Source organism: Melopsittacus undulatus, chromosome 6, assembly GCF_012275295.1.
Source record: "Melopsittacus undulatus isolate bMelUnd1 chromosome 6, bMelUnd1.mat.Z, whole genome shotgun sequence".
NCBI lineage: Eukaryota > Metazoa > Chordata > Aves > Psittaciformes > Psittaculidae > Melopsittacus > Melopsittacus undulatus.
The window spans coordinates 64810450-64834668 of record NC_047532.1 but is presented as its reverse complement, the minus strand read 5'-3'; the positions used below and the strand labels follow the sequence as shown (position 1 = coordinate 64834668).

At 38.0% G+C, this 24219-nt stretch overlaps 1 protein-coding gene across 5 annotated transcripts in view; it reads right to left on the bottom strand.

Moving 5' to 3' along the window:
• Nucleotides 1-317: 317 nt before the first annotated feature.
• Nucleotides 318-24219, bottom strand: part of PTBP2 (polypyrimidine tract binding protein 2) — a 45710-nt gene continuing 21808 nt past the window's right edge. For 2 of the 5 annotated variants that reach the window (XM_031054646.2, XM_013130415.3), the window contains 11 exons: nt 21159-21331; nt 20626-20769; nt 17475-17639; nt 17284-17394; nt 12623-12818; nt 6533-6687; nt 5050-5083; nt 4494-4586; nt 3901-4117; nt 3722-3799; nt 318-3587 (listed from right to left, as the gene is read on the bottom strand). In XM_031054646.2, coding sequence (XP_030910506.1) covers nt 3455-3587; nt 3722-3799; nt 3901-4117; nt 4494-4586; nt 5050-5083; nt 6533-6687; nt 12623-12818; nt 17284-17394; nt 17475-17639; nt 20626-20769; nt 21159-21331 — 1499 coding nt within the window. In that variant the 3' untranslated portion in view covers nt 318-3454. The remainder of the gene's footprint in view (nt 3588-3721; nt 3800-3900; nt 4118-4493; nt 4587-5049; nt 5084-6532; nt 6688-12622; nt 12819-17283; nt 17395-17474; nt 17640-20625; nt 20770-21158; nt 21332-24219) is intronic. The other 3 variants (XM_013130418.3, XM_013130411.3, XM_013130419.3) reach the window with 3 other exon arrangements.

Sequence of the window (24219 nt, the reverse complement as noted above, 5' to 3'; positions counted from 1 at the left end):
ATTTTCTTTTGTAAGATGGCTTATACAGAACTGAAAATTAATGTAAAACATCCAAAATGGCAATTCACAACTAGTCATATAAGCTGTTGTTCCTGCAGGGCAAAGGTGTCTTTTAGTAACATGTGAAATCAGAATATACAAGAAATCCTTCAAAGTCAACAAACTTGAAGTTTTGCCCCTGTTTTTAGTCAGAATGGTTCTGGGTTACTTCATTTCTCTATTGCATTTGCCAGTGGACATTACCTGGTCAAAGAATCAGTTTTGGACTTTCCCAACCAATGTCTTTGCTCCATGAGAGAAAAATCTAGTCTAAGGAACCTTATTTGTAGTAAACTTTTAATAAAAACGATGCTTTGCATTTTCACATCCCAAAGAGCTAAAAATACAGAAACTTATTTACATTTGGTAACAACAAAAAGGTACAAATTACTATACAAAATGCAGTAAAGTCTCTAGAAAAACAAGGTTTGGAAAGTTCAAGCAGTTCGGATATGAAACCTGTATATTCTGAAGAGATCCCACTTTAAAGGCTACGTATCAATACCGCAGCAGTGATTTTCTTCACCGAGTTAATGAAAAATGCTTTCATGACAATTATGACTCTCATTGCTTTTAATTTTGGCTGATACAAATATAACCTCCTAATAAAAGTTTCTGAATTGATGAAAAAAAATCAAATTCAATATATATTCTTTCCCTTGAGGTTTTTGCCACAGAACTCTTCAAAATGAGGGAAGTATGGAAACTTCTTTGTAAGGAAATAAGCCTGGCAAGAGATTCATGTTTCTAGTTGAAACATGCAGGCATGTTCTGATATGCAAAAGTAAGACACGTTTTGACTTAAAAAAACCCATAGGAAATCACATTGTATAGATGGAAAATTGGAAAGATCAGCTCTATCGGACCCTTAACTACCAATCGAGTCAACTGGGAGATAGTCACATCAATGTGTTTGGGTGCATTGTTCTAAGAAGATGTTGATTCCTATGTTTCGGGTACGGATACAATCTGATTCTACTGGCATTTCAGACTGGGTGATCACTGCGATACAACTAAAGTCATATCTTTGGTGTATTTCTGATAAATGTATGTTATTTTAGGTAGTGAAGACTGATGCAACCCTCCTATGTTGTACTGTGACCTTTAAAAAGCTGATAGCTATTGATTTGAAAGCCAACCCAAAGGACAGGCATCAGGTCACAAAGAAATCTGACATCAATAAATCTACAGTAGCTGTACTGGAGAAGTGACAGAAATATGCTTTGAATTGAACACTGACACCCTTTACCAATGTAATGCTTTGGGATCATACAGTTACTCTTCAAAGGGGACTGTGTAAAAGTTTTAATCCTATTGCAAATTGAGGGGGGGAAAAACCCCCACAACAATTAGTTCAAAGTAATATGAAAAAATACTATTAAAGTGCCCCCACTGTTTTTACATTCAACTTGAACCCATGTCTCCGATGAGGTGAAATATCCTGGTCTGAAATATGCATGGTCCACTAATCTAACATTAAAAAAAGCCCAACTTTTTAAGTGTCGCCCATGAGTATATTGTATGATTAGTAGAAAACCTTTAGCAGACACAAAAAAAAAGAGAGATGAAACTGCAGCAAGAGAGCATGGCAAACCTGAGAGATCTATTAGTGCATAAATCTGCTTCCAAACTAAAAAGATAGAAAGAGAGAGCTAACAAACTACAATAAAAGTTATGTCTTTAAAGCAGTAAGTTACAACAGGGTGGGAAATGTTTCATATGCACATATGCCTGCAAAGGGGTCACTAGCTTTCTGAAAATAAAGAGCTGGTATTTTTTCACAGCATAAGATTTTGGTAAAATGCCATAAATTGGATTTTGGAGTATTACGCTTTTCCCACCCTGGCAGAGAATAAACATGAATTTAGAAGCACAGTAGAAGTGAAAAACAAAGAAGAGGAGAGAGAGAAAGCAGCAGAGAAAGACAGAAAAGGTGAATACAGAGCTACAGAAGTGTTTATTGAGCATGCTACAGAGGTAAGCAGAGTACACACAAAATGAAATTAAACCACCGTCAAACCTCCCAACTTTGTTAGAAAATTAATTTTTAATTGTGCCACTTTCAAACTAGACTGAATTTTACAATTCTAAAGATGTAAAAACTCAACTAATAGAAAATATACATGACCATTTTTTTTCTTCATCTCTACATAGATAACAGAATCTATGGATCTTGAAACTAAGTTACATCAATTTCAAAAAGTATTGGTCATTGAAACAGAATCAAGGTAACAGTTCAGCCTGACAGAGAACTGCTTTCAAATTAAGTGGATCTGTAGATTCTGAGCCATGTTTATAGTAAAGGTCAGATCAATTTCTAAATACAAAATAGCTTGAAGAGATTTATTAAAACTCAATATTACAATGCAAGGTAAATTAAGACTAAAGGCACATAAACTTTGGTCCCACCTGGTTTGTCAGTTTGAGGAAACTGCCCCAAAATTTCCTGCCAGCTTCTGCAGCAAACTTTCTTCTTCACTGAAAAAAACACATGCACCACTTCCTGAACTAGCTTGACCGGTCTGTACATGCTCAGAAATCCACAACCATATTCCAGATCTTAATTACAAACTAAAGATGGCAATATATACTGAAATGCACATAAGTCATGTCAACTTCAAAAAACATCTACGAAAAATATTCAGCCACAAACAAGACATTACTTAGTGCTGACATTTATATGATACATCCCACAAGAGTGTGTACAAAAAGGTTAAGATCCCACAATGCTTTTTACGTAGGGCTCAAAGTCACAGAAGTCACTTTTTGTCCTTTGAAGAAATTAATATTCTGTACCTTGTTAATTTTAACTAATGCCTACATTCAGAACTGAATCTAGACCAGAACGATGAAATACTAAAGGCCTTCTTCAAATAAATGAGCACAAAGCAAATAAGTAGCAAATCAAATAACGTCCTTTAACTCTTTCAGCGTAACTCATCTTAGTCAAGTAAAAAGAAAACTAAGTGACAAGCCAGCAGATAAAAGAAATCTATCAAGCAGGAGAAACAAAAGCTTAACCTTTTTACACACCCCTGCCAAAACATATTGAAATCACCATGTAACAAAATGTGCCCCAGACAACCAAATCTGCTTTTTCACTAGTTATGCAATTCCAGCAGTACTAGTTCTCCTTTTTTAAGGCACGTACGTCAACTAAGTTGAAAACCTGTGGTATTATCTTGAAATCTTGTCAACAAAAGGATGGTATATCAACAACGGCTGAACACCAGCAGTTAGAAACACTGCTTTGAAGGGTTTAAGTTTTTAAAACAATCAAGGAATGATAACAGCGTGAGAATAGAAAAAAAACCAAAAAAACAAGAGAAGACAAACTCTGGTCCCCACTTTCCTGAACAGTCAATAGGTGACAACACCAAACAATGCAATACACCCTCCTTTTCCAGACTGCCTTTTAAATAGTTGACTTAGAGAAAGAAACTCTCAGATGGTGATTTTCTCCCAGATTGTAATTGTGAAGATCAATCAAAGCTTGAATAGCTTCTTCTACTGTTGACATCTGAAGAAGTGCCATCTTGTGATCTCTTCTGAAACAAAATAACGGCATTAGGAACTCAAACACAACAGGGGTTTCTCTTGATGTTTATTTTCCCTTAAGACATGCTCCAAGAACACACTTACGCAGTCTTGTGGTAGAGCTATGTACAGGAAAGTTACTTACTGAAAGAATTTAAACGCTTTCACAGTGCCTCCAGTGTTAGCAAACAATGTGCGTAGATCCTCTTCTGCTACTGATGGTCTATAGATAGAAAGGAAATGAGTGTAAGCAAAAAATTATTTGTCAGTCTGGGGTGTTGTGACTCATACTAATACAACTGGTGACTGAGAGTCAACACTTACGGAATATTGGACAGATGAAGTGTTGCAGAAGGAGGGAATATATTTTGGAAGTTTTTTGAACCAGGCTTCTTGAAGCGATGCAGAGGTGAGTTACCAAAATCCTTTGTCAGTCCTTGGTCATCAAGTCCCTCTCGAGGTAGTTGTACTGTCTGATGTTTGGAAAGGGTCACTCGAATAATCTTGCCATACATCTTTTGTCCATTAAGGTGGCTCATGGCTGAAAAAGACAGGTTTAGGGTTAGGGTAATTCGGCGTGACTTTGCCATAGCTTGTGGTACATCACCCAAGCAACCAAGACCACCACCCAAGCAAAACAAAGGGTCAATGAGCTAAAAGGCTGGAATTGATTCCAGCTCTGCAGAATCTGCACGAATATTTCATTTTACTTAAAGCCCATCACGTATGATTAAGCTGTTGAATTCATTGAGGCTATTGTTCAGATCTTCTAAAATACAAGTGCATGCAATAAGACTCTGGATTCTGGGGATAACCAGGATGCAAGATAAACTGACAAATGTGAACATGCTCAGTTCACACACAGTAATTTCAAGCACTTAAGTCTAACAGGAATAGAAATGAAAAACTAATCTTACCCAGCTGTGACTGGTTTCCATCAGCCATCTGTATAAGAGCACTATCTTTCTTATTGTATAAAATCTTCACACGCTGCACATCACCATAAACACCTTTTCAAAGTCAAAGGTAACCCAAAAGAAAAAGTTCATTTTAAAGCCAAGTCACCTAAGTAACACATTTTGACATATCAATGGAACATTCAGACAGCAACGAGATCACTCACTCAAACTCAACGCTCTCACAAATGAATAAAGGAGATAAAAGATTTTTGAATAGTGAATTTTGAAAAGAATCATTCCTGATCAACCCTCAAAGCTATGTGAATGATATTAAATTAAAGACCATGCAAAATATATTAGCATGCATTAAAAGAAAACAAATCAATAAATCAATCTGTGTTCTATGGAGAGTTTTCAACAGCAAAAGAAAAATAGCAAAGAGATTTACTCCTCAACTTTAAGCCAAAGTGCTAGCTACAAATAAGAATTAAAGTGAAACAAAAAATAGAAAACCAACCAAACAAGAAACCAAAATCAAATCAATAATAAAAGTATAGTGCTAACAATAACATACCGAAGAGGGTAAACAGACTTTGGGGCGTAACCATCTTTAGAAGGAGAGAAGAGCAAGCAGCGTAAGACAAGAAGAGAGAAGAGTCGAGGAAGAGCGGAGATGAACAGATCATCCATAACGAAGGGTGGTTCCCGCAGAATGGTGAGGTGGTCATGGATCATGGTTTCAAGGCGGTTAATTGGGGCAAGTTGGTCCGAGGAACATTTTGTTCAAGCACAGAAGCATGAACATAGGGAATGAAGACAGGGAATGGAGACAAAAGACGAGGAGAAGGGTAAGACAGGGAAGGGTATGGGAGTTGGGGGAAAGACAAGGAAAAGGGAAGTTGAACACAAAGGGAAAAGGATGAAATGGGGAAGGGGATACAGCAATGCAGAAGAAAAAAAATAAGGAAGTGGGGAACAAAAACAAAATAAAATATAGGTCAGTACATAGGAAATGCAGGAATTTGGTCAGAAAATGGTTGGTTTATGTACTGTACAAGAAAAACTGAGTAAAATGTAGTCACCCAAGACAAATATGGGTAAAGTACATTCATATCAAGAGTCAACTACAGCATTTCATCTCAACATGAAAATAAATAAAAAGAGCATGCAATAGAACTTTTCAACTTGGAACTTGAACTGCGTAAGCATGTCTGGCTATGAAATGCAGGCAAACCCTCTTTCCAAACGGCACTCTGACCAAAAACATCTTCACATGCAAGACTGGATGACAAAATAGCACCAGATGATAAAAAAAGCTTCATGATTTACAGTGACAGAGGCCAGTTAAAAATGGAACAGCTAGACTGATACAAACGTCCCACATTTCATACCAGCTTTCACAGCCATCAAAAGAAATGTAAAAGGACAGTCAAAATGCAAAACTAAATCAACCCCTGGAGATTTCAGAGTTAGCAAGAAAGATACAAGTTAAGGTGAAAATGCTTTGCCAGCAGTTTTTTCTTCTTATTGTTAATTTTAAAGACAAAGGAGTTACTGCAAAGGAAAAAGTTACTAAGAGAGACTGGAAGAGTGGCCCGTCAAGATCTTTGGGAGAACCTTCAAAGAAAAACGTGTTAGAGTAGTTCACAGAAATTAAAGACCTTCAAATGTGAGCTACAAGCATGGAATGAAACAGCAAACCATTAGAAGAAACAAAACAGAAGATTCTAGTTTATGGGATTATAATTGCAAAAGAAAGCAGAGGTGTAAAAAAGAAGAGCTTTCAATTCCAAGGTCAAACATGCAGTAGTTACCACATTGTTCTTAGAAAAAATAGGTAGCCGACTATCAAAGGACATTTTAAGTTGTTAGCTACCTGGGAAAACAAAAGAAGGGCTTTAAAATTAACTTGGGGGAGGATTACTAAAGAAAACCAGCAAAAATACTTTGAGCTTAAAATCCAAATGTAAGAGGCCAAATGCAAAGAAATCATAAAATAGTGACAAATGAAGGGTGACTAAAGAGGGCAAAAGAAGAAGTAAAAGGGTTTCACTCACCTCTTCATTTAAATTGCTAACCAGGAGAACTGTATTGCCACCAGCTGGAACTCCAGGCATTCCCACCCGGCCGGCAGCAGCAGCTGCAGCTGCAGCAGCAGCATTTGGAATAGCCAAAGGACTCAGAGCTCCTGGAACAGCTGCAACAGGAAGCCCTAATTTTAAAATAAAGCATATTTTACGAAACACACACAAGTCATTTTGCACAGAAAAGTCCCTCTATCAGCACACGCGTTGCATACAGCACTCTACAGAGCAGACCATTCACTGCTAACGTCCTCCAAAGGCTTGGGGAAAAGGTTGTTAAATTCACATCAAGCAGCAAAGTGAAAATTATTTCTTATTCAGATCAAGTCTTCAAAGAGTTGAGGAGGTGTAAAAAGTACTTGCTTTTCACACCAACATTCTGTGCACCAAAACTTTTCTCCTGTGTAGAAATCACAGAATGGTTTAGGTTGGAAAGACCTTAAGATCATCCAGTTCCAACCCCCTGCCACGGACAGGGACACCTCAACTTAATGCTTCAAACTCAATCTGCAACACTGGAGCTGGTCATGTGAAAAGAACTCCATGCCTCTCAGAACCTCTGCATAACTGAGGAGAGGAGGCAATGCCATCAATTCAAGATTCTAGGCAGAACCACTGATTATGCTTTGTGGCTTCTGTAATCCAATTCCCTGAAGCAGCACACTACCCTAAGGCTAAACCTTTAGCTGTGCTTTTAGTTTTCTTCTTCCAAGGAAACACAGATTGTGTAGAGAGCTGGTGGTTTTGCCTGGTCAAGTCACTGGGGTACAAGGTGACTGCTACTCCCAGGATCAGTGGAAAGTTCTTGTCATGTATATGCCTTGTCTATAGTGGAACAGCTTTTATCGTATTTGATCCACATTTTAATTGTGCATTTTACAGAGTTCAGTAAAAAGACACTGGCTTAGCAAAGTTGGTAAAAAAAGAAGCATAAGTTGAGTATTTTATTGTCTTTTGCTGCAATTATATTCTCAGAACACACATGAGGACAGAAGGGGAGCAGCAGGGGAGCAGCAAGCTACAACTTAGACAAGATTTCCATCTTCATTCCAATTTGTTTGTGAAAAGGGTTGGACAAATGCCCCCTCAAAGGGAACAGGACATCCATCACTACTTTGTGATAGTGTTTAACTGTATTACTTACTGATCAAGCATTGAAAAGTATTTTGTGGTTATTTCCTGTTAAGGTGCATAGGAAGAAAACCCACCACTAAGTGTTCTAAGAAGAGAAATTAAAGATACAGAACGCTTTCTGATAAAGTTCAGAAGACTAAAAATGTGAGTATTCAGGGATCAAACCAGAGGAACAGAAAATTATCAGTAATGACAATTCCACCCATCTCTCATGCCACAAGATAAGGGGAAAATCTACCTGAATCAAAGGCAACAAATACCACCTCTTATTGCATTAGATGTGGTATTTATGGGACTGATTGGAATACCTAAAAAGAACAAAAGCCCGTATCTTCTCTCTCATCCATCCTGCAAAAACCCAACAGATTTGAGACCATATTAGATGGTCTATGTAAACAACAGCCAGTTACATTAAATGGGTAATAAAGTAACATACAATCTGCTTCACAAATCACAAAATCCGCTAGGTTGGAAAAGACCTTTAAGATCCAGTCCAACTATTCCCAGCACTGCCAAGGCCACCACTAACCCATGGTACTGAGGGCCTCATCTCCATGGTGTGTGAACACTTGCAGGGACAGAGGCTCCAGCCCTGCCCTGGGCAGCCTGTTCCAATGCCTGAGCACCCTCTGGGGAGGAAAGCACTCCCTCCAGGTGTACTACTGTGTGAGCATCCATTACAAGGGCTGTGCTAGGTCTCCCAGCAGAGAAGGAAGAAGTAATGTTAACAGCCAAGGATATGGAATTAGATAGATCACTGTGATGCAATTTCGTTTCTCAAAATGTATTTGGTACAACACTACATACTTACATGTATTAATAGCAAAATAAAAATACACAACATCAATATGATGCATGTTTTGCTCTTGGGTTAAAGTTGAAGAACACAGCTTTAAGAAAAAACAAATACAAGAGGATACAGTTGAATAAAGTACCCTTGCACTAGACCAGCTTGCTCAACACCCAGTCCAACCTCAAACACTGAACTGGAAGAAGTTTATTCCCCAGATCAGACTGTAACACAGAGAGAAACCTATGTATGTCAGATTAAAACCCTCAAACAATTCTACAATAATCCAGTTCTGCTCTAAAATACCATTTTGGAAATGTACTTCTGAGTGCTTTGTATTGCATATGCTGTCATGTTTAGTTACACTCAGCTCCTATCGAGGTCATGCAGACAGAAATGTGAAGAATGACAGTAAGGAGTGACAGATGTCCACCTGAAGGGAAACAACTTATTTTACACTAGGTCAACAGCAATCATTTAGGTATTAGAAAATGACAAGATACCAGAGCATTTCAAATCTTCTGGTGTGTGTATGCACCCTTCCTTGAGTTTAGAAGCTTTAAAAAAGTTCAGCATTTATAGGAATAAACAAATCTGAAGATGACTAGTGAAGTCTTGATGGCTCTTTCCATAGTTGGGCAGAGCAAAGCTGACAAAGATTAATCCAACACCATTCATACAATTATTATCCTTTGAAATAGATAATTTAATAAGAATCTTAAGGGACATTAGTGGAAAGGGCCCACAAAGGAAGCCAGCAATGACAGCAAGGGCTAAAGCTACGGGAGCATTAACCACAGCAACATATTTACATCTGTAACATTTAACTCCAATTTAGATATTTAAGTATTACTACATATTAGTAGTTAAAATCTTGAGTCATTCTTATGATAATCTTTTGTTTGTTGCAGCTCAGTATAATACAGCTGCTCCTTATTTACAGGTTTTTCCTGTGAGATTTCCTAACTTTTTGGAAACCAGCCCATTCTGACCATTTTCTCCCTCTTTTAGAAGACTCATTGAAAGGACGCCTAATTTTCAGTCTCAAAGATTTCTGACACTATTTTATCACAGCTGAGCATGTAGAAGAAGAATGAATAACGATGCATGTGGGCTAGAATCATCTATTTGATTGATACGTTTCTAAATGATTCCATAGCATACAAAGACCTCATTTCTTGCAAAGGTCAGACAAATTACAAATCCACAGCAACCACAGATCTTGCTCTCTTGATTTGCCATTCTGATTTAAGCAAGTAAAAAATAGTTAATGAATAAATGTAAGAACAACTTGGTTTATGATTACTATTTAGCATGCAACACACTAAGATTTGAGGACTTATCTGAAACTACTTTAAGACGTTAGCTTGGTCAGTAGTTTTATCTTGGCTTTGAACAATTACAGGTAACATGGTTTTGCTTTTTCTGGATATTAACGAAAATATACAACTATTGTACACCTTTTTCCTGGCTTCCTGAGTTCTTTGTCCTCAATGAAGATTAAACACAGCATGTCACATTATTTATTCCCATTCAGTGCATCTTTGTGCATTACTTCTAAAATGCAAGTTAGTAATGACATTTTAATAACCGGCAAATTAAAGCTAGACCAAAAACTGATGATGAACTTAGGTGTGAAAACCATGGGCAGCAGGAGTAGTCATCTTAATGCAGGTGTGCATAACTGTGATTCAGAACAGGATTTAATCCCTACATCTGGTATGAAAGCTTTTTTGGGGCTTTATGTCAAGTAACCACCACCTTTTTGTATCTGTTACTGGCCTGTTTCTTATGCTAAGCCTAAATAGCATGGGGGAAATAGCAAGTTCTTTTAAAGTCTCTGCACAATGGTTTTGGAAGCTGCAAGCTTTCCTACACTGCACCATAAAGTTGCATTTCCTAAAGAAACGGGCTCATTCCATCCAGAAGGAATTGAAGATATGTAATGGTTTAGTATTAATCCAGATCTAAACACCAAGACTAAGACGACTCATATCCTGTCACTAAAACTCAGCTCACCAAATCATGTTAAACCTAAATCTCACTTCTGACATACAGATTAAAGTATAGAGTTAAAAAGCCAACAACAAAAACACATCCAATGTACTATTCAGCATATAACAGCATAACATAAGCAAAAGCCAGACCTGAGTCTTCACCACATTTTCTGTTAATGATCTCATTATATACATAAAAGAGAACAGGTACAGCAAGGATTTTAACAAGAATGCTACAGGTTCAATTTAGGGTATTCTTTCTGAGCACGTTAAAGAACCTGAAGAGCATCACATGAAGCTCAAAATGGAGCTTCACTCTTTCATGGAGAAACATGCCCTTTGGGTGCCGTCTGTGAATAGGGCAGAGCAGACACTGACTGAGTACACTCTGAAGGTATCGTTAGTGACATTACAGAAATAGGAATTCTAAAGCAAATAAAAGGAAATGAAATATTCAAAGGAAGAAGCAGGAGGAAGGTCACTGCTATCATTCTGCCATACTTCACACATCACAGTGTGCCAGCCTCCATATTATAACTAAGTGTTCTCAACCTTCTCCTTTTGAATATCTGAATAAAAATGCAGCTATAAATTGCAGTGTCCATTTAAGCTTTTGAGCGTTTCTTCTATCCTTTGCCCTTTCTTATTTCTATCACTTCTATTTTGTGCCTTTTTGCACAGTAAGGAACCCAGACTGAGAACCATGTTTCCCCTATTCAAACAAGCACCATTCCCATTTTGACAACTCAAAACTCTCCCAACTGGCCATGTACAGGGTTAGAAAATGGCTCAAGCTCCCTTAAGTCTCTTTCCAAACAATGAATGCCTTTACAGAGAGAGAAAATAATGTAACAACCATGCTACAGTGTCTGCACTACCCATAAAAATGAACAGGACTGACTTCACTGCAATAGATGTTACTCATGTTGTACGCCTTAGATTTTCCTGCTGCTTGGAAAACAGTGCATTTAAGCTAATACGACTGCAGCCCCATGTCTACATTCTACTCATTACGTGCTGACCAAAGAATTACTAACGGCCCCAAGGGCAATTCTACAGCACTCATCTCTATGGTGTCACACGTAAAAACACTCATCCATCTGCCCTATCAATCCATGAAAAGAGATTTCAATACTTAAACAATAGGAAGTTAAAAAACAAGGAAATCTCTTCAGAGCCTCTAGATTCTTACAGTATTTTTACATCCCCAAACTCCTGCTGTAGCCAGAAGCGATACACCATTTTGCAAGTCAGCCTGGAGGATGTGAAGTCAAGCACTCCCAAATTAGTGGAATTTGAGGTGGGAGTATGTGGAATTACAAATAGATAGGAAATGTATACTTCAAGTGATCTAATTTTAGAAAAGAGCAGACACACCACAGTGCTCAGGAGCCTTAAGTACAATATTCACCCATTTCCTGGGCTCACATCATTCACTAAGCTCCTTCTAACTTCTGTAACACACAGAGCAGAGGTCCCTCTTTACTACATTAGCTCAGACTTACTCCAAGCTGACCCATCCTGTATCAAAACAAAGGCACGAAATCTATGTTGCTCTGAAGTTTTCTTTAGAAGAAAAATGGGAACTGATAAAAGAAGAAAACAGGGAAAAGACTAAGTGGGAAGAAAATTATCACAACAGAATAAATTAGGTTTTGTAGAAGTCAGCAGATTATGCCCAAGTACTATTCAATTTGGAGAACAGCAGCTTGACAAGTAGGAGTGAAACTGAGGCAATGAATTGTGATAAATTAAAAACACACATTCCAACTTCCTCCCAAAGCATTCATTATTTTGCTAATACATTTATCTTTCTCAGAGTGTTTCACCTACTACTTCAGAACATTAGAATTTATGCACCACAGGATGAGAAGTGAAAATACAGATTTCTTAAGCAAAGAGCGTAATCTTTCCTCACTGAAAGAAACCAACAAACTTTTATTTTCATAATACAAATAAGCATTAGCATGAATGAACACACAAATAACTGTGTTACTATAATCCAGCTCAAACCAGAGACTGAACCCTGAATGGGCCTTTGGACACTACTGCAACCTAAGATCTCTAATTGTTATAAGAAGAATTAACAACCATTTTCATCAAGCAACTCTGCAATCCAAAAAAATGAGGCAAAAATCATACCTAGAAGAGAGGTCTCCTTTGCAAATGCTGCAGCAATAGCTGGGTCCAGCGCTGGCTGCCCATCACCAGATGGCAGATCAGGACGAGTGTAGTCCCTGCTTTTATCATTGTTGTACTTGACATTCAAATTCACCAGTTTGGAAAAATCAATCCGTAGGGTACAGCAAGCATTATAGATATTTTGACCATCTAAGGCCTGGAAAAGGGAGTCAAGTTACTTAGATAATACACAATATAGGCTGGTTGCATTTTTATGTTTTCAACAAGGTCAGTGTATACACATATATCCATCTGAAAACCAGTTCAGCTTAAAACATATTCATTAACCTCTCTTAACACGATTCCAGGAAGCCTGATGTTTCCTTCTCTTCTCTAGAAGCTGTTAATGCACCAAGGGGGCAATGCAGTCCAACTTAAAAGTTCAGTCTGTTGAATGGAGTTAATTCACCTGCATTCCATGGTGTAACTTTTAATATGGACATCATGCCAACTAAATTGCTCAAAGGAAAATAGAACAGCAAAACTTTTAAGTACCATCTTAGACAGCTAACTGATACAGCAGAGTATCTACATTGTTCCTGCATGTTTTCCTTCTCCCCTTCAATATAATTAGTGACAAAATTAAAAGAAAAGCAACTTTATCTGCTAACCTAATGATACAGCAATGGTCTGAGAATAATGTTGACAAACACAGTTATGTTTTCGTTCTCCCACGCTCTGACAGTGAGAGGAGGGGCACAGGAAGCTGGACAGAAGTATAGCTGAGACATCTGACCCAAAGCAGCCAAAGGGGTATTCCATCCTACAGCACATCATGTTGGGATATAAACTTGGCATTTCCTAGCACAAGCTGTCCTTTTAAGGATTCAAGATGCCTGAAAGTCCTGAATGCAATAATCATAGATAACTGCCCTGAAGCTAAATATCTTACCTGGACATGTCCTTGCTTCCCACTCCGGTAACGACTACCTGAAGCTCCTATTACAGATTTTAGGGCAATATTAGAGATCTCTTGTAGACTGCTACCAGCACAGAGCAACTCTGTAGCTATCACTCACATCAACAAGAAAGAAGACAACCTGAATGTGGAGTCAAATCTCAGAAGAACCTCTGTAGAGGTACTCTGAATCACCTACAGGCCAACTACAGCAGAAACTCTCCATTTTGACCAACACTGGGCCAAGATGACTGGCATGTACTACATACACGTCTCAGTTAATCCTCCAGAGAAAGGCATTAGTAATTGTCAGTATCTTTCTATAGGATTCCCGATTACAGCTATTCAAATTTAGGTTTGCTGGTTATGCTGAAGGTATTGATTGTTTACTATGAAAATGAGCTATTTTTGATGCTTAGAGTATCTCCTCATGCATACAGACATCTACAGGACATCACCTTTTGTTTCATTAGAAGTACAGCAGTTCAACGTGCTCTACTACTGCACATACTCCATACCTTCTCCAACCCATGACTAGACTGCTGCACTGCACAGAACCTGAGCTTTGCCACCTTCACGTGGCAGTGTAACAGACAGTCACAATCAAATCTGAGGGTGGTGATGAAACACAAATTAGCGTAGCCATCATCTACCTCAACAGGAAATGAGCGAGTGCAGTGCTTCACTACTTGCTCATTCAAATAGCAAAGGTGGTCCCACAGAGGCTTTGTATTATATATATCTGTCAAATATCACTGGTTTCACAGAACCTTCAAATGAACAGCATCCCTTCTTGGTACTTCCAGCCCTTCAGTTTTCCAAATTGCTCTTTAACTTCCTTAATAAGTCTTCAATTACTATTAAGACCGCATTCTGATTTCCCCATTAACTTCTATAGTAACAACTGATGGAAAAGAAATTGAAAACTTCTTTCCTCTTTTAGTATGCATTTAATTTTTAATTCCTGCAACTGAAGTGTAGCCACCACATCCTCTTGTCCCTATTCTATTTCCAGATATATTTAAACAAGAGAGTTTTTTCCTATCATTTGACTCTTCTTTCAAGCACTTTTGTTGTGGTGGCACCTTGCGTTTGACCATAGTAGCTAAAACTTAAAAACTGTACTTCTTTTATGCTATTAGCTCGGGAGGATAGGGGGAATATTAGACCTTCCTTCTAATTTGGCATTCTTCCAATACTTGCAATGTGTATTATTCTTAGCATTTTGCCTATTTATGTATAGATTGGTTAAAATATGAAACTATAAACTGAAGACCATTTCAATTTGTCACCAAGATGGGCTCTAAGATCACTCTGACAATGCCTGCATTCACCCATGAGCCACTACTAGTGAACAGCTACCCTACTCAAAACATGAAGAACTGGAGCAACAAATACATACAACAACCCATGATCAGTTTGTTAGAACCAGTTTGCTAGAAGTCAACAACAGCAAGAGATCCTTAGGTTCTTTTCCATGGAACCTCATCCTTGGTTATTCTATTACTTCCTTATAATATATCCCTAGAATGACACTGATTTATTTTCAGATCACCACAGGCCATTGCACAGACGTCACCATTCCATTAAATCTTCAGATAATTTATTTCAGGCTCAAAAAAGGTAAAGAAATGTATCACCTCATGTCCTATTTTGCTTTAGAAGAGCACTTTAAAAGCAGCATTAACATGTTACTGAAAAAATAACTTCCCAATCACAAATCAAGCCTGAATTACAACACTGTGCAACAAAAACATGAGCATTTGACTGTTTATAAAGTGTTTCAAATACGAACCTAAATAACTTCAGTTGCTTTCTGCAGCAATTGTAGGTTAAAGATCTTCTCTGCACTATTTTAAACCTACTTCAAACCTGAAAGGTGTATCCCATCCAATCAAATCTTTTTCCTATTACAGTGACATCCTTGCATCTCCCTCTAGTCAAACACCATTTAATATTTGACACTATTCATCTCTGAGAAAAATACCCCTAATGTAAATTATACTCCAAATATACAAATATTTCCAGACTGCTTTGCAGGGGTAGATTATCTTACATTACATCATCATAAATCAAGTTGTAAATCACTTTTATTCTTGTAACTTCATTCTGGCTGACTTTACTCTTCCCAACAGCATGAACACTTCCTCTCTGCTTTCCGAAAACCTTAATTTTTTGGTGATTTCTGTCTTGACCACCTTTTTAAAATACTTTTAAAATTAATAATCACTATTTCATTTGGTGATGATGATAAAAATGACCATCCTCCACCATGAAGGTCTTGATTTCAATATAGTCATCACTCTGTACAGTAACAGAAAACTAAGCCTATTTTTTCTTTCCTCTACTAAGAGATACTTATTGCCAGCTCAGGCTGAGGTGCAAGCTTTTCACTTTTGCTTCAAGTTCTCAGCTATTCTGTCATCTATAGGCAATAAGCACTTTCTGTGCTGCCAAGCAACACCGAACCAGCATATCAACCTGAATCAGCTTCCCACAAATCCAGCCTCTATGGGAAGATCTGAAAACATAAATTCATTCCATTTTAGCTCTTGAAAATCAGTATAATAAAAAAATCCAGCCTCCCCCTTTGTTTCAACTTTTCTGTTACCATAGATTAATTAAATTATCCCATTCAACTAATTCCAAACAACTGGTATAGATTACATGCTGTTGATCTGTCACAATTTATACATAGGTTCTCTATAATGAGTAAAATCACTTACCTGTTCTTACCTTTCCTGCATAGGACAGAAGAGTGCAATAGAATCACAGAGTGGTTTGGGTTGGAAAGGATCTTAAGATCATTCAGTTCCAACCCCCTGCCATGGGCAGGGACACCTCCATTAAAACACAAGTAAGATCCTGCCCTCATCTGTCACTCGTCTAAAGCTGCTTCGCAGTCTGACCCCATGAGTAAGACTGCACTCTCTCTTCTGGGCATTTACGATTATAATGAACTCTAGGTAATTTTTTTTAGGATACCATAATTAAATACTTCTATAAACCTCTATCCAATCCATAAATCACATCTTTGTTTTGATGGTTAGAAAGGATCTAGCAACAAGAATTCATTCTCCGTCAGGGACAGCAGTGATAGGACAAGGGGTGATGGGTTCACACTGAAACAGGGGAAGTTCAGGTAAGATCTAAGGCAGAAGCTCTTCCCTGTGAGGGTGCTGAGGCGCTGGCACAGGGTGCCCAGAGAAGCTGTGGCTGCCCCATCCCTGGCAGTGTTCAAGGCCAGGTTGAACACAGGGGCTTGGAGCAACCTGCTCTAGTGTGAAGTTTCCCTTTCCTATGCTAGAGGGTTGGAACTGGACGGTTAAGGTCCTTTCCAACCCTACTTTTCTATGATTCTATCTTACAAAACTTCCTCCTTAGAGCCAATTAATTCTGCACCAACATCACAGCCCACATTTCTACTGCTTGTTGACATCTGCACTATGGCAGTCTTGCATATGTGAAGTCTTATTAAGATATTTAGTCATAATTATAGATGTATACAAATCTTTACAAACAGAATCCTTAAATGCATTACCTTCAAACACTGATTTTATGTAATAGTAGTATCATACCTCCCAACTATTTTTCCATCTCAAAGAATTTACACAAGGGGTGGAGGAGTATGACACATTACTAAGGTCAGTACTTGTCATATTAACATCTTCCAAACATTTAGAGTACAGGAAGGTCTAAAGCCTTAAGAGAAAACTCTACTTACTAGTTTTGCTTGCTGTGCGTTTACTGGATCACCATACTGGAGTAAAGCTTGAAACTGGTTATTCTTTGTGAATGTGATTATCTTCAATACAGCACCAAATTTAGAGAATATCTGCCAAGAAACATGGTAAAAGTTTTACTCACAGAGCTCCTCCCAAATGAGAGCTCAAATTCAAAAGTAACTGGGCTTACCTGATGGAGAACATCCAGGGTTACTGGATAGTACATATTGTCAATGATTATTCTGAGTACTGGACTCTGAGCTGGAGTCACTGCACTCTCACTAACAGTGGTCCCACTAATGGGAGCATTTGTTGCCTGTACAGCCGTCACCGCCTGAAGAACAGCTTGGGCCCGCTTCAAAACAAAAGACAAGACAAGGCAAGACAGCTTGTTTAATATTTCAAGATGATAGCTAGAAATTAATTAGCAATATTTATATAGTTAACTCCAGAAACAGAAAACTGGCCACTGATTTCAAATTGAGTACAGACAGAACACAACATAAGTGCAATGCAGTCCAACTCTGTGAAAAGAGACAAATGAAAACATCAATTAACCCTTATGTCACAGTAAAGAGGGTCTTCAAATGGCACTGGTAATCAATCAGTCCTACTTGTATTAGTAAGGATGAAGTTAAATGAGGATTTTGTAGGTTTCAAGATTCTTTCTTTTCCTTTCCTTTAATGAAAACCAAAACTCAACAAAAAACCCACAAGCTAGAAATCAGCAGGATTGAACCTATTTTCCAGAGATTCTACTACAGTTCACATTTCCCTGCCATTTTAGAATTCTGACAGGAAGGGCTAATACTAAGCTAACACTTCTAAACTTCTCAGCTTTAACACAGTGGATTCATACACAAGGCTGACAAATGTCAGGAAGTAGTATACACAGAGAGGTAAAACAAACTGGTGTTTGTTATCCACCCTCTTTCAGAAGAACAAAATCCTCTTCATGTGTGGGGATTTGAGGGTGTTTAAACACAAGCAGGGCATTAGAAATCCGAAGCTAACCACATGATGACAGCACAAAACCACACGGCTATGTCACTACTTCCACTGCCCAAACTGACAGGATCAGAAAGATGAGATGTCTTTTTCTGAGAAAGAAAAAGTGCAGGAAAAAGGGGTTCCATTTAATGGTTTCATTGCAGGAGCTTTATGAAGCAAATGATACAAAAGAGAGATGGGTGAGCATGCCAAGTAAAAGTAATAACCACCATATGAACAGATACTGCATATTTTAAAGGTATTAGAGCTACTGCATGATTTCAGAGCTTACAACTTACATGATAATCCTCATACTGAAAGGAATCAATGAGTAAGGAAAAGGGAGGGGAAGGAGAAACAAAACAAAAAACACAGAGACCTGGTGAACACTAGTTGGGAAAACAAGATTTACCTCTACACTTAACAGCACTGTAATGGTAAAAACATCTTCTGATAACAAACAGGATTTTTGTTCCCTAATGTATGAAATACATAACTTTCAAGCTGGCCAAATACTGGGCCAAGTTGTATGATTAATTCCTATTCCCTTCTGTAAGCACAGGAAAACACACAGGAATTAAAACTCGCTCCTTCAAGTGACTGTATAATCAAAAGAACTGGAATCTGTGAAGTCAGTTTGAACATCTAACCCTTGTTAGCACTGTCCATCTATGTTTATGCATCATATTTTATTCCACTAAAGTTAATGTGAATACATGAAGGAATACAGGACTTAACATTACCAAGTACGGATATAATCTATATAATACTTATATCTTTCTAAATGTAGTATTTATTTCTTTCTAAAGGTTGCAATGTCTGTGCAGAAAGAATAAACCCATAATGACTGAAGAGAATTACAGTTATAGAAGTCACTGTCATCTCAATACCTGAGTCTACATATCAGACAAGGTAAGAAATGGCTGGTTTAAAGGAGTTTAAATGCTCCTCTCAGTGTTTTGATGTCTCACAGGAAATGCATTTACATAGAATTATACAGCTGAAAGAAAACATACTCAAAATGGACTGTTTAAGTTTTCTTTAGAGCCAACTCATTCCAAGTACAGGACTAAAAACAGTCCTGGAAGCTGCTATTATTGAGGAATTCAGCAAACAGCTTAATGGAACTTTTCCTACTTTCATTATTTTTTAAGGTTTTTTTATCTTCTTTATAGCTAAGACACTTGCACTCCTCTTCAAATTGTTTATCTTTCCAGTTCTATGCACTAACATCCTAACTTCCTTATATCTTCCTGCTTGAACATCCAGAAACAAAGACAATTTCAAATCCAAACCAAAAGAAGACTAAAGCAACATCTGTACCACCTTTATTTTTTTTTACAAACAAAAGAATATCCAAACACCTTGTGTTGTATAGAATGCCCTGGAGACACTAGTAACAGAATACTCATTGCCAAGTATCTATTTCTATTATTTACTTTGAAATTAAAGAAATAGAGACCTGAAAGACTATGGTCAAATTGAGTATTAATGTGTATGGTGGCATAAATGCTGTTGAAAAGTCAGCACATCTTCTACATTGAACATATGGAATACAAAAAGAGTTTTAGCACAGAAGCTAGAGGACAATGCAAGAGAAAGCTTCTTAAAAGACTATGTCTATTCAACAGATGTGCAGATAGAATTGATCCTCTAAGTAAATGAAGGTGTTTATTTTTCCTTATCACTGGCATTTTGGGGAACACAAAACCCCTCAATTTTTAAAACGTACATTTAGAAGCCAAATTATCACAAGATTCTAACTTTCCAGTTTAAAAGCACCAACAGAAAAATCAATACTATACTTAATCAGAACCAAGATGTCTTTCAACAGATTACTATTGTTTCTAAAGGCTTTCATAGAATCCCAGACTGGTTTGTGTTGGAAGGGACCTTCAAGATCATGTAGTTCCACCTCCGCAACACAGGCAGGGACACCTCACACTAAAGCAGGTTGCTCCCCATCCAACCTGGCCTTGAACACTGCCAGGGATGGGGCAGCCACAGCTTCTCTGAGCACCCTGTGCCAGCACCTCAGCACCCTCACAGGGAAGAGCTTCTGCCTTAGAGCTAATCTGAGGGTCCCCACCATCAGTTTAAAACCATTCCACTTGGCTTATCACTACATGTCCTTGTCAGAAGTCCCTCTCCAGATTTCATCATAATGGAAAGATCACACAGAAAGCCAATCCCCTTCTATGTCACAAAACAGAATGATCATAGGGAAGACTACAGTAGCATTAGAATGTGGACATAACTACCTGATTTAAACATATGCCACATAAGTCAAGAATACACACTAAGCCTCATTTTCTGCCTGCATTTGTACTACTAGGGAACAGTAAATATACCTGGTTAAGTGTGTTATCAGTCTTCAGTTCTTTATGATTGGAATACTGGATATAGATAAGTTGGTTCCGAAGATGAGGCGTCACAGCAGAGTAGTAATTCACCATGGTGACAGCTGCTTCTTCTGTGGCAAGTTCCAAAAATGCCTGTGATTAAACAGTTAATTTTCAGTATTTACAAGGCAGATAACAGTCATATTAGCAGCATATATAAAACACTTAATGCATTGGACAACACATAGTAACAAATACCAGTCTTCAGATGTCATTCACTATATACAAAGTTTACCAGTCCAAAATTTAACCCCTGAAGATGAGACTATTTCTCTCACAGTTAACTTTTTGCTGTATGCAGCTCCACCATACCCTGTTCCCCCTATAGTTTACTAGAAGACAGTATAAAGTTCATAAAAAGGAAAAATTAAGGCTTTTTGGTTTTAATACTTACTGTTCTATGACTTATTTCAAGAGCATTTTAACAGCATGTTTTGAAATTGCACAGAAAGTGTAATGAAAAACGGAAAACAAGAAGTTACCTGATTTTTCCCTTTCAGCATCAGGATGTTGGTCACCTTACCAAAAGGTAAACCTAAAGCAATAACTTCTGTTTCTGTCACTTCCCCAGGCAGTTTCCTGATATGAAGAACACGAGAAGGAGCCCCATCCAGTTTATCTTCCCCTTTGAATTTCTTGGTGTCATTACCATTTGCTGAAAGACAGAGTCAGACCAGATGTGAAAAGTTGACTGATAAAATGGTTTTCATTAGAAATATCACTTTTAAGTAAGCCACCTCTTAGCTGGATCTAAATAGAAGTCAAGGGTTCAGAACTAATTCTGAAGAGACAGATGCTACAGCTTCAGAAAAGGTGTGTTCAAGACTAACTCAAATCCCTTCCATCTCCTTCAGTGAAGTATTTCATGTAATATCATGCAAGAGTATTAATGATGACTCCGAAGGGCTTGCATAAGAACTGTAAATTCTATTAAGAAAAAAACCCAACAATTTGAGGTTACCCAGAATTTTGTTTTTCAGGAGAAAAATGGTGGTGAATAGTTACCAGAAGAGCTTTTAAAGGGACCCTTAAAGGATTGTTTGCACTAAGGAACCAGAGACACAAAGTAGAGAAGTATCAAAGCAAGAGGGGAAGCATTATTAATGCTGAGAAGGATCACACTGGAGAAAGTGGGTGACCCAGACAACTGATGTTGCAAACATCTGATGAAATCCTGAGCCTCAGAATCTAAGGACCAAGAGCAAACCCATCCATTATGAACTACAAGCTTCCTGACAGATAAAAACCAACTAATAAACATGATACAGCCAACACAGGGGAAGGGAGCGTGCAAAGAGCCAGACCAGACTTTCCTAGCAGAAGCAGGGAAGCATTAACACCATTGTCCAAAGCACCTGAAAGGTATTATTAGGAATGCTGTCCAGAATTCTTGTACAAAATTCCAGCTGCAGTTCCTAGCCAGTTGGATAGAAGAAGCGTCACTTTGGAAAGAAGGCCAGTAATACAACCACTGCCTACAAATACATAAGTGGAGTAACCATTAGAGGCAAGAGCTAAAGTACAAACACTGTCCTAAGATATATGGATATTAATGAATTAATCAATGCTGGAAATCAGAACACAATTACATATGAGAGAAGCAAGTGCTAAGACTTCCCTTTTTCTGCTTCTAGCTGTAAAACATCAAGTCAGCACATGAGCTACTCAACCTCTGATTACATGTTAGAAGAGCACTTGAATAGCCCCATGTATTTCCAAAACAACCCACATCAGCTGTGACTAGGAGAAAAAGGCTTGTCATTTTTAGAGTTCAAATTCTTGAGGCCTTCTACCAAAGATAACTAAATAACTAAAAAGTATAGGACTACTTTTATTTACTTACTACAAAAGCAGAAACAATAAATGGGGGAAGGGGAGTGTGAGGGAAATCAATAGGAGGCATTCAAAGGTGTTAAATCCTTGTGAGAAAGTTGATGGCTGCAATTTGCAGAGAGAAGTGGATGAAGAAGTCTTCAGTTCTCACTCAGCTGTAACTACACAATCTCATGCTGAACTGGTGCCAAGAAAGTCATTTCTACCTAATCATGTTCCCTGTGTAAAAATACCACATTCATTTATGACCAACTTGAGCACAGAAAGAAGAATTCAAGTTCTTAGCTCTATTTACCTTAGCCAAGCCAACTTAGTCCAGGTTAAAACAGAACGAGATGGATTCTTATTTTTACAAGTCAAGAACATCCACACTCCAGATGCGGATTTACCTTAGCCAAGCCAACTTAGTCCAGGTTAAAACACAGAATGAGATGGATTCTTATTTTTACAAGTCAAGAACATCCACACTCCAGATGCGGATCTGAAAAGCCAAACCAGGCATGACATTTCAGTACCTTTCCAATAGTATGTGGAAAACTGGCAAACTCGGGATATCTCTGGCTAAACCTGTGAATATAAGTCTTCCTTTTTCAAGAATAAGGCCATTCTCCATATTTCCATTAAAGGAATTAATGGGAAAAGGATAACCCTATACATCAGGAACTGTTTCCATCACTCCCCCTTCTATCCTTTTCTAACAGCTAAACCTCTAATTCGAATGTTTCTACCTTCCACTTCAGCTATTTATCTTTAGATTTAGCTAAATGTAACATTCAAGATATTCTCTTAGTTAAAAATAGTATGCCTCAGAAGCAAGTCATCCCTCCACTTCCTCTCCTCTCCAAAAAGATTCCAAAACTGAGCTTTTTCAAAAGTCTTTGCACTGCAGAACATTTTCTAGGTCTTCTCCAACTTCCAATAGCAGCCAAAACAACCCAAACCTAACTACATTGGAAAGAGTCGAAATCCAGCTAGCAGTTACCTCCAACTGCCAATGCTAGAAGGGGTCCATGCAATAGTAGGCATTTTATGCTGGTGTGCTGCACAGGACTAACTGTGATGGAACACAGAATAAAATGTCAGACACCACAGTGTGTACTAGATCTGAAGTCCACTGTTAGTCTACCCAAGGCTCTAACTTCTATCCCTTTGGTAAACACAGTGAGACTGGACTTCCAGGTAGCAAAATGACACACTAGAGTACCTAATCCTCAAAGACAGAAAATGCCTGAAGAATATCATGCTTACAATATCCATATTAGGGGAACAAATAAAAATCACTGTGAGAACAGTATTACTGAAACACAATGTTAGCATTAGTTCATTTATTAAGTTACAGCCTTAAATATAGAGTTGAAATAACAAAATCAGAAATCTGACCCTGAATCACAGAATCATTTAGGTCAGAAAAGACCTTTAAGATAGTTAACTGAGTCCAACCATAAACCTAACACTGCTAGGTCCACCACTAAACCATGTCCCCAAGCACCACATTTACACAACTTTTAAATATCCCCAGGGATGGTTATAGTCATCTCAGACAGGCAAAGAAACCCCAAAACAAAGAAACCAAACCTGTTCTGTAACACCCACTGCACTGAGGTAAACACTCTTTGGCTCTGCACCAAAGAGAAGAAAAATCCGGGTTCCATGGGACATCAGTTGTCCATTTCTAACACTCAGGAGTTGACAAAGCCTATAAATGGCCGT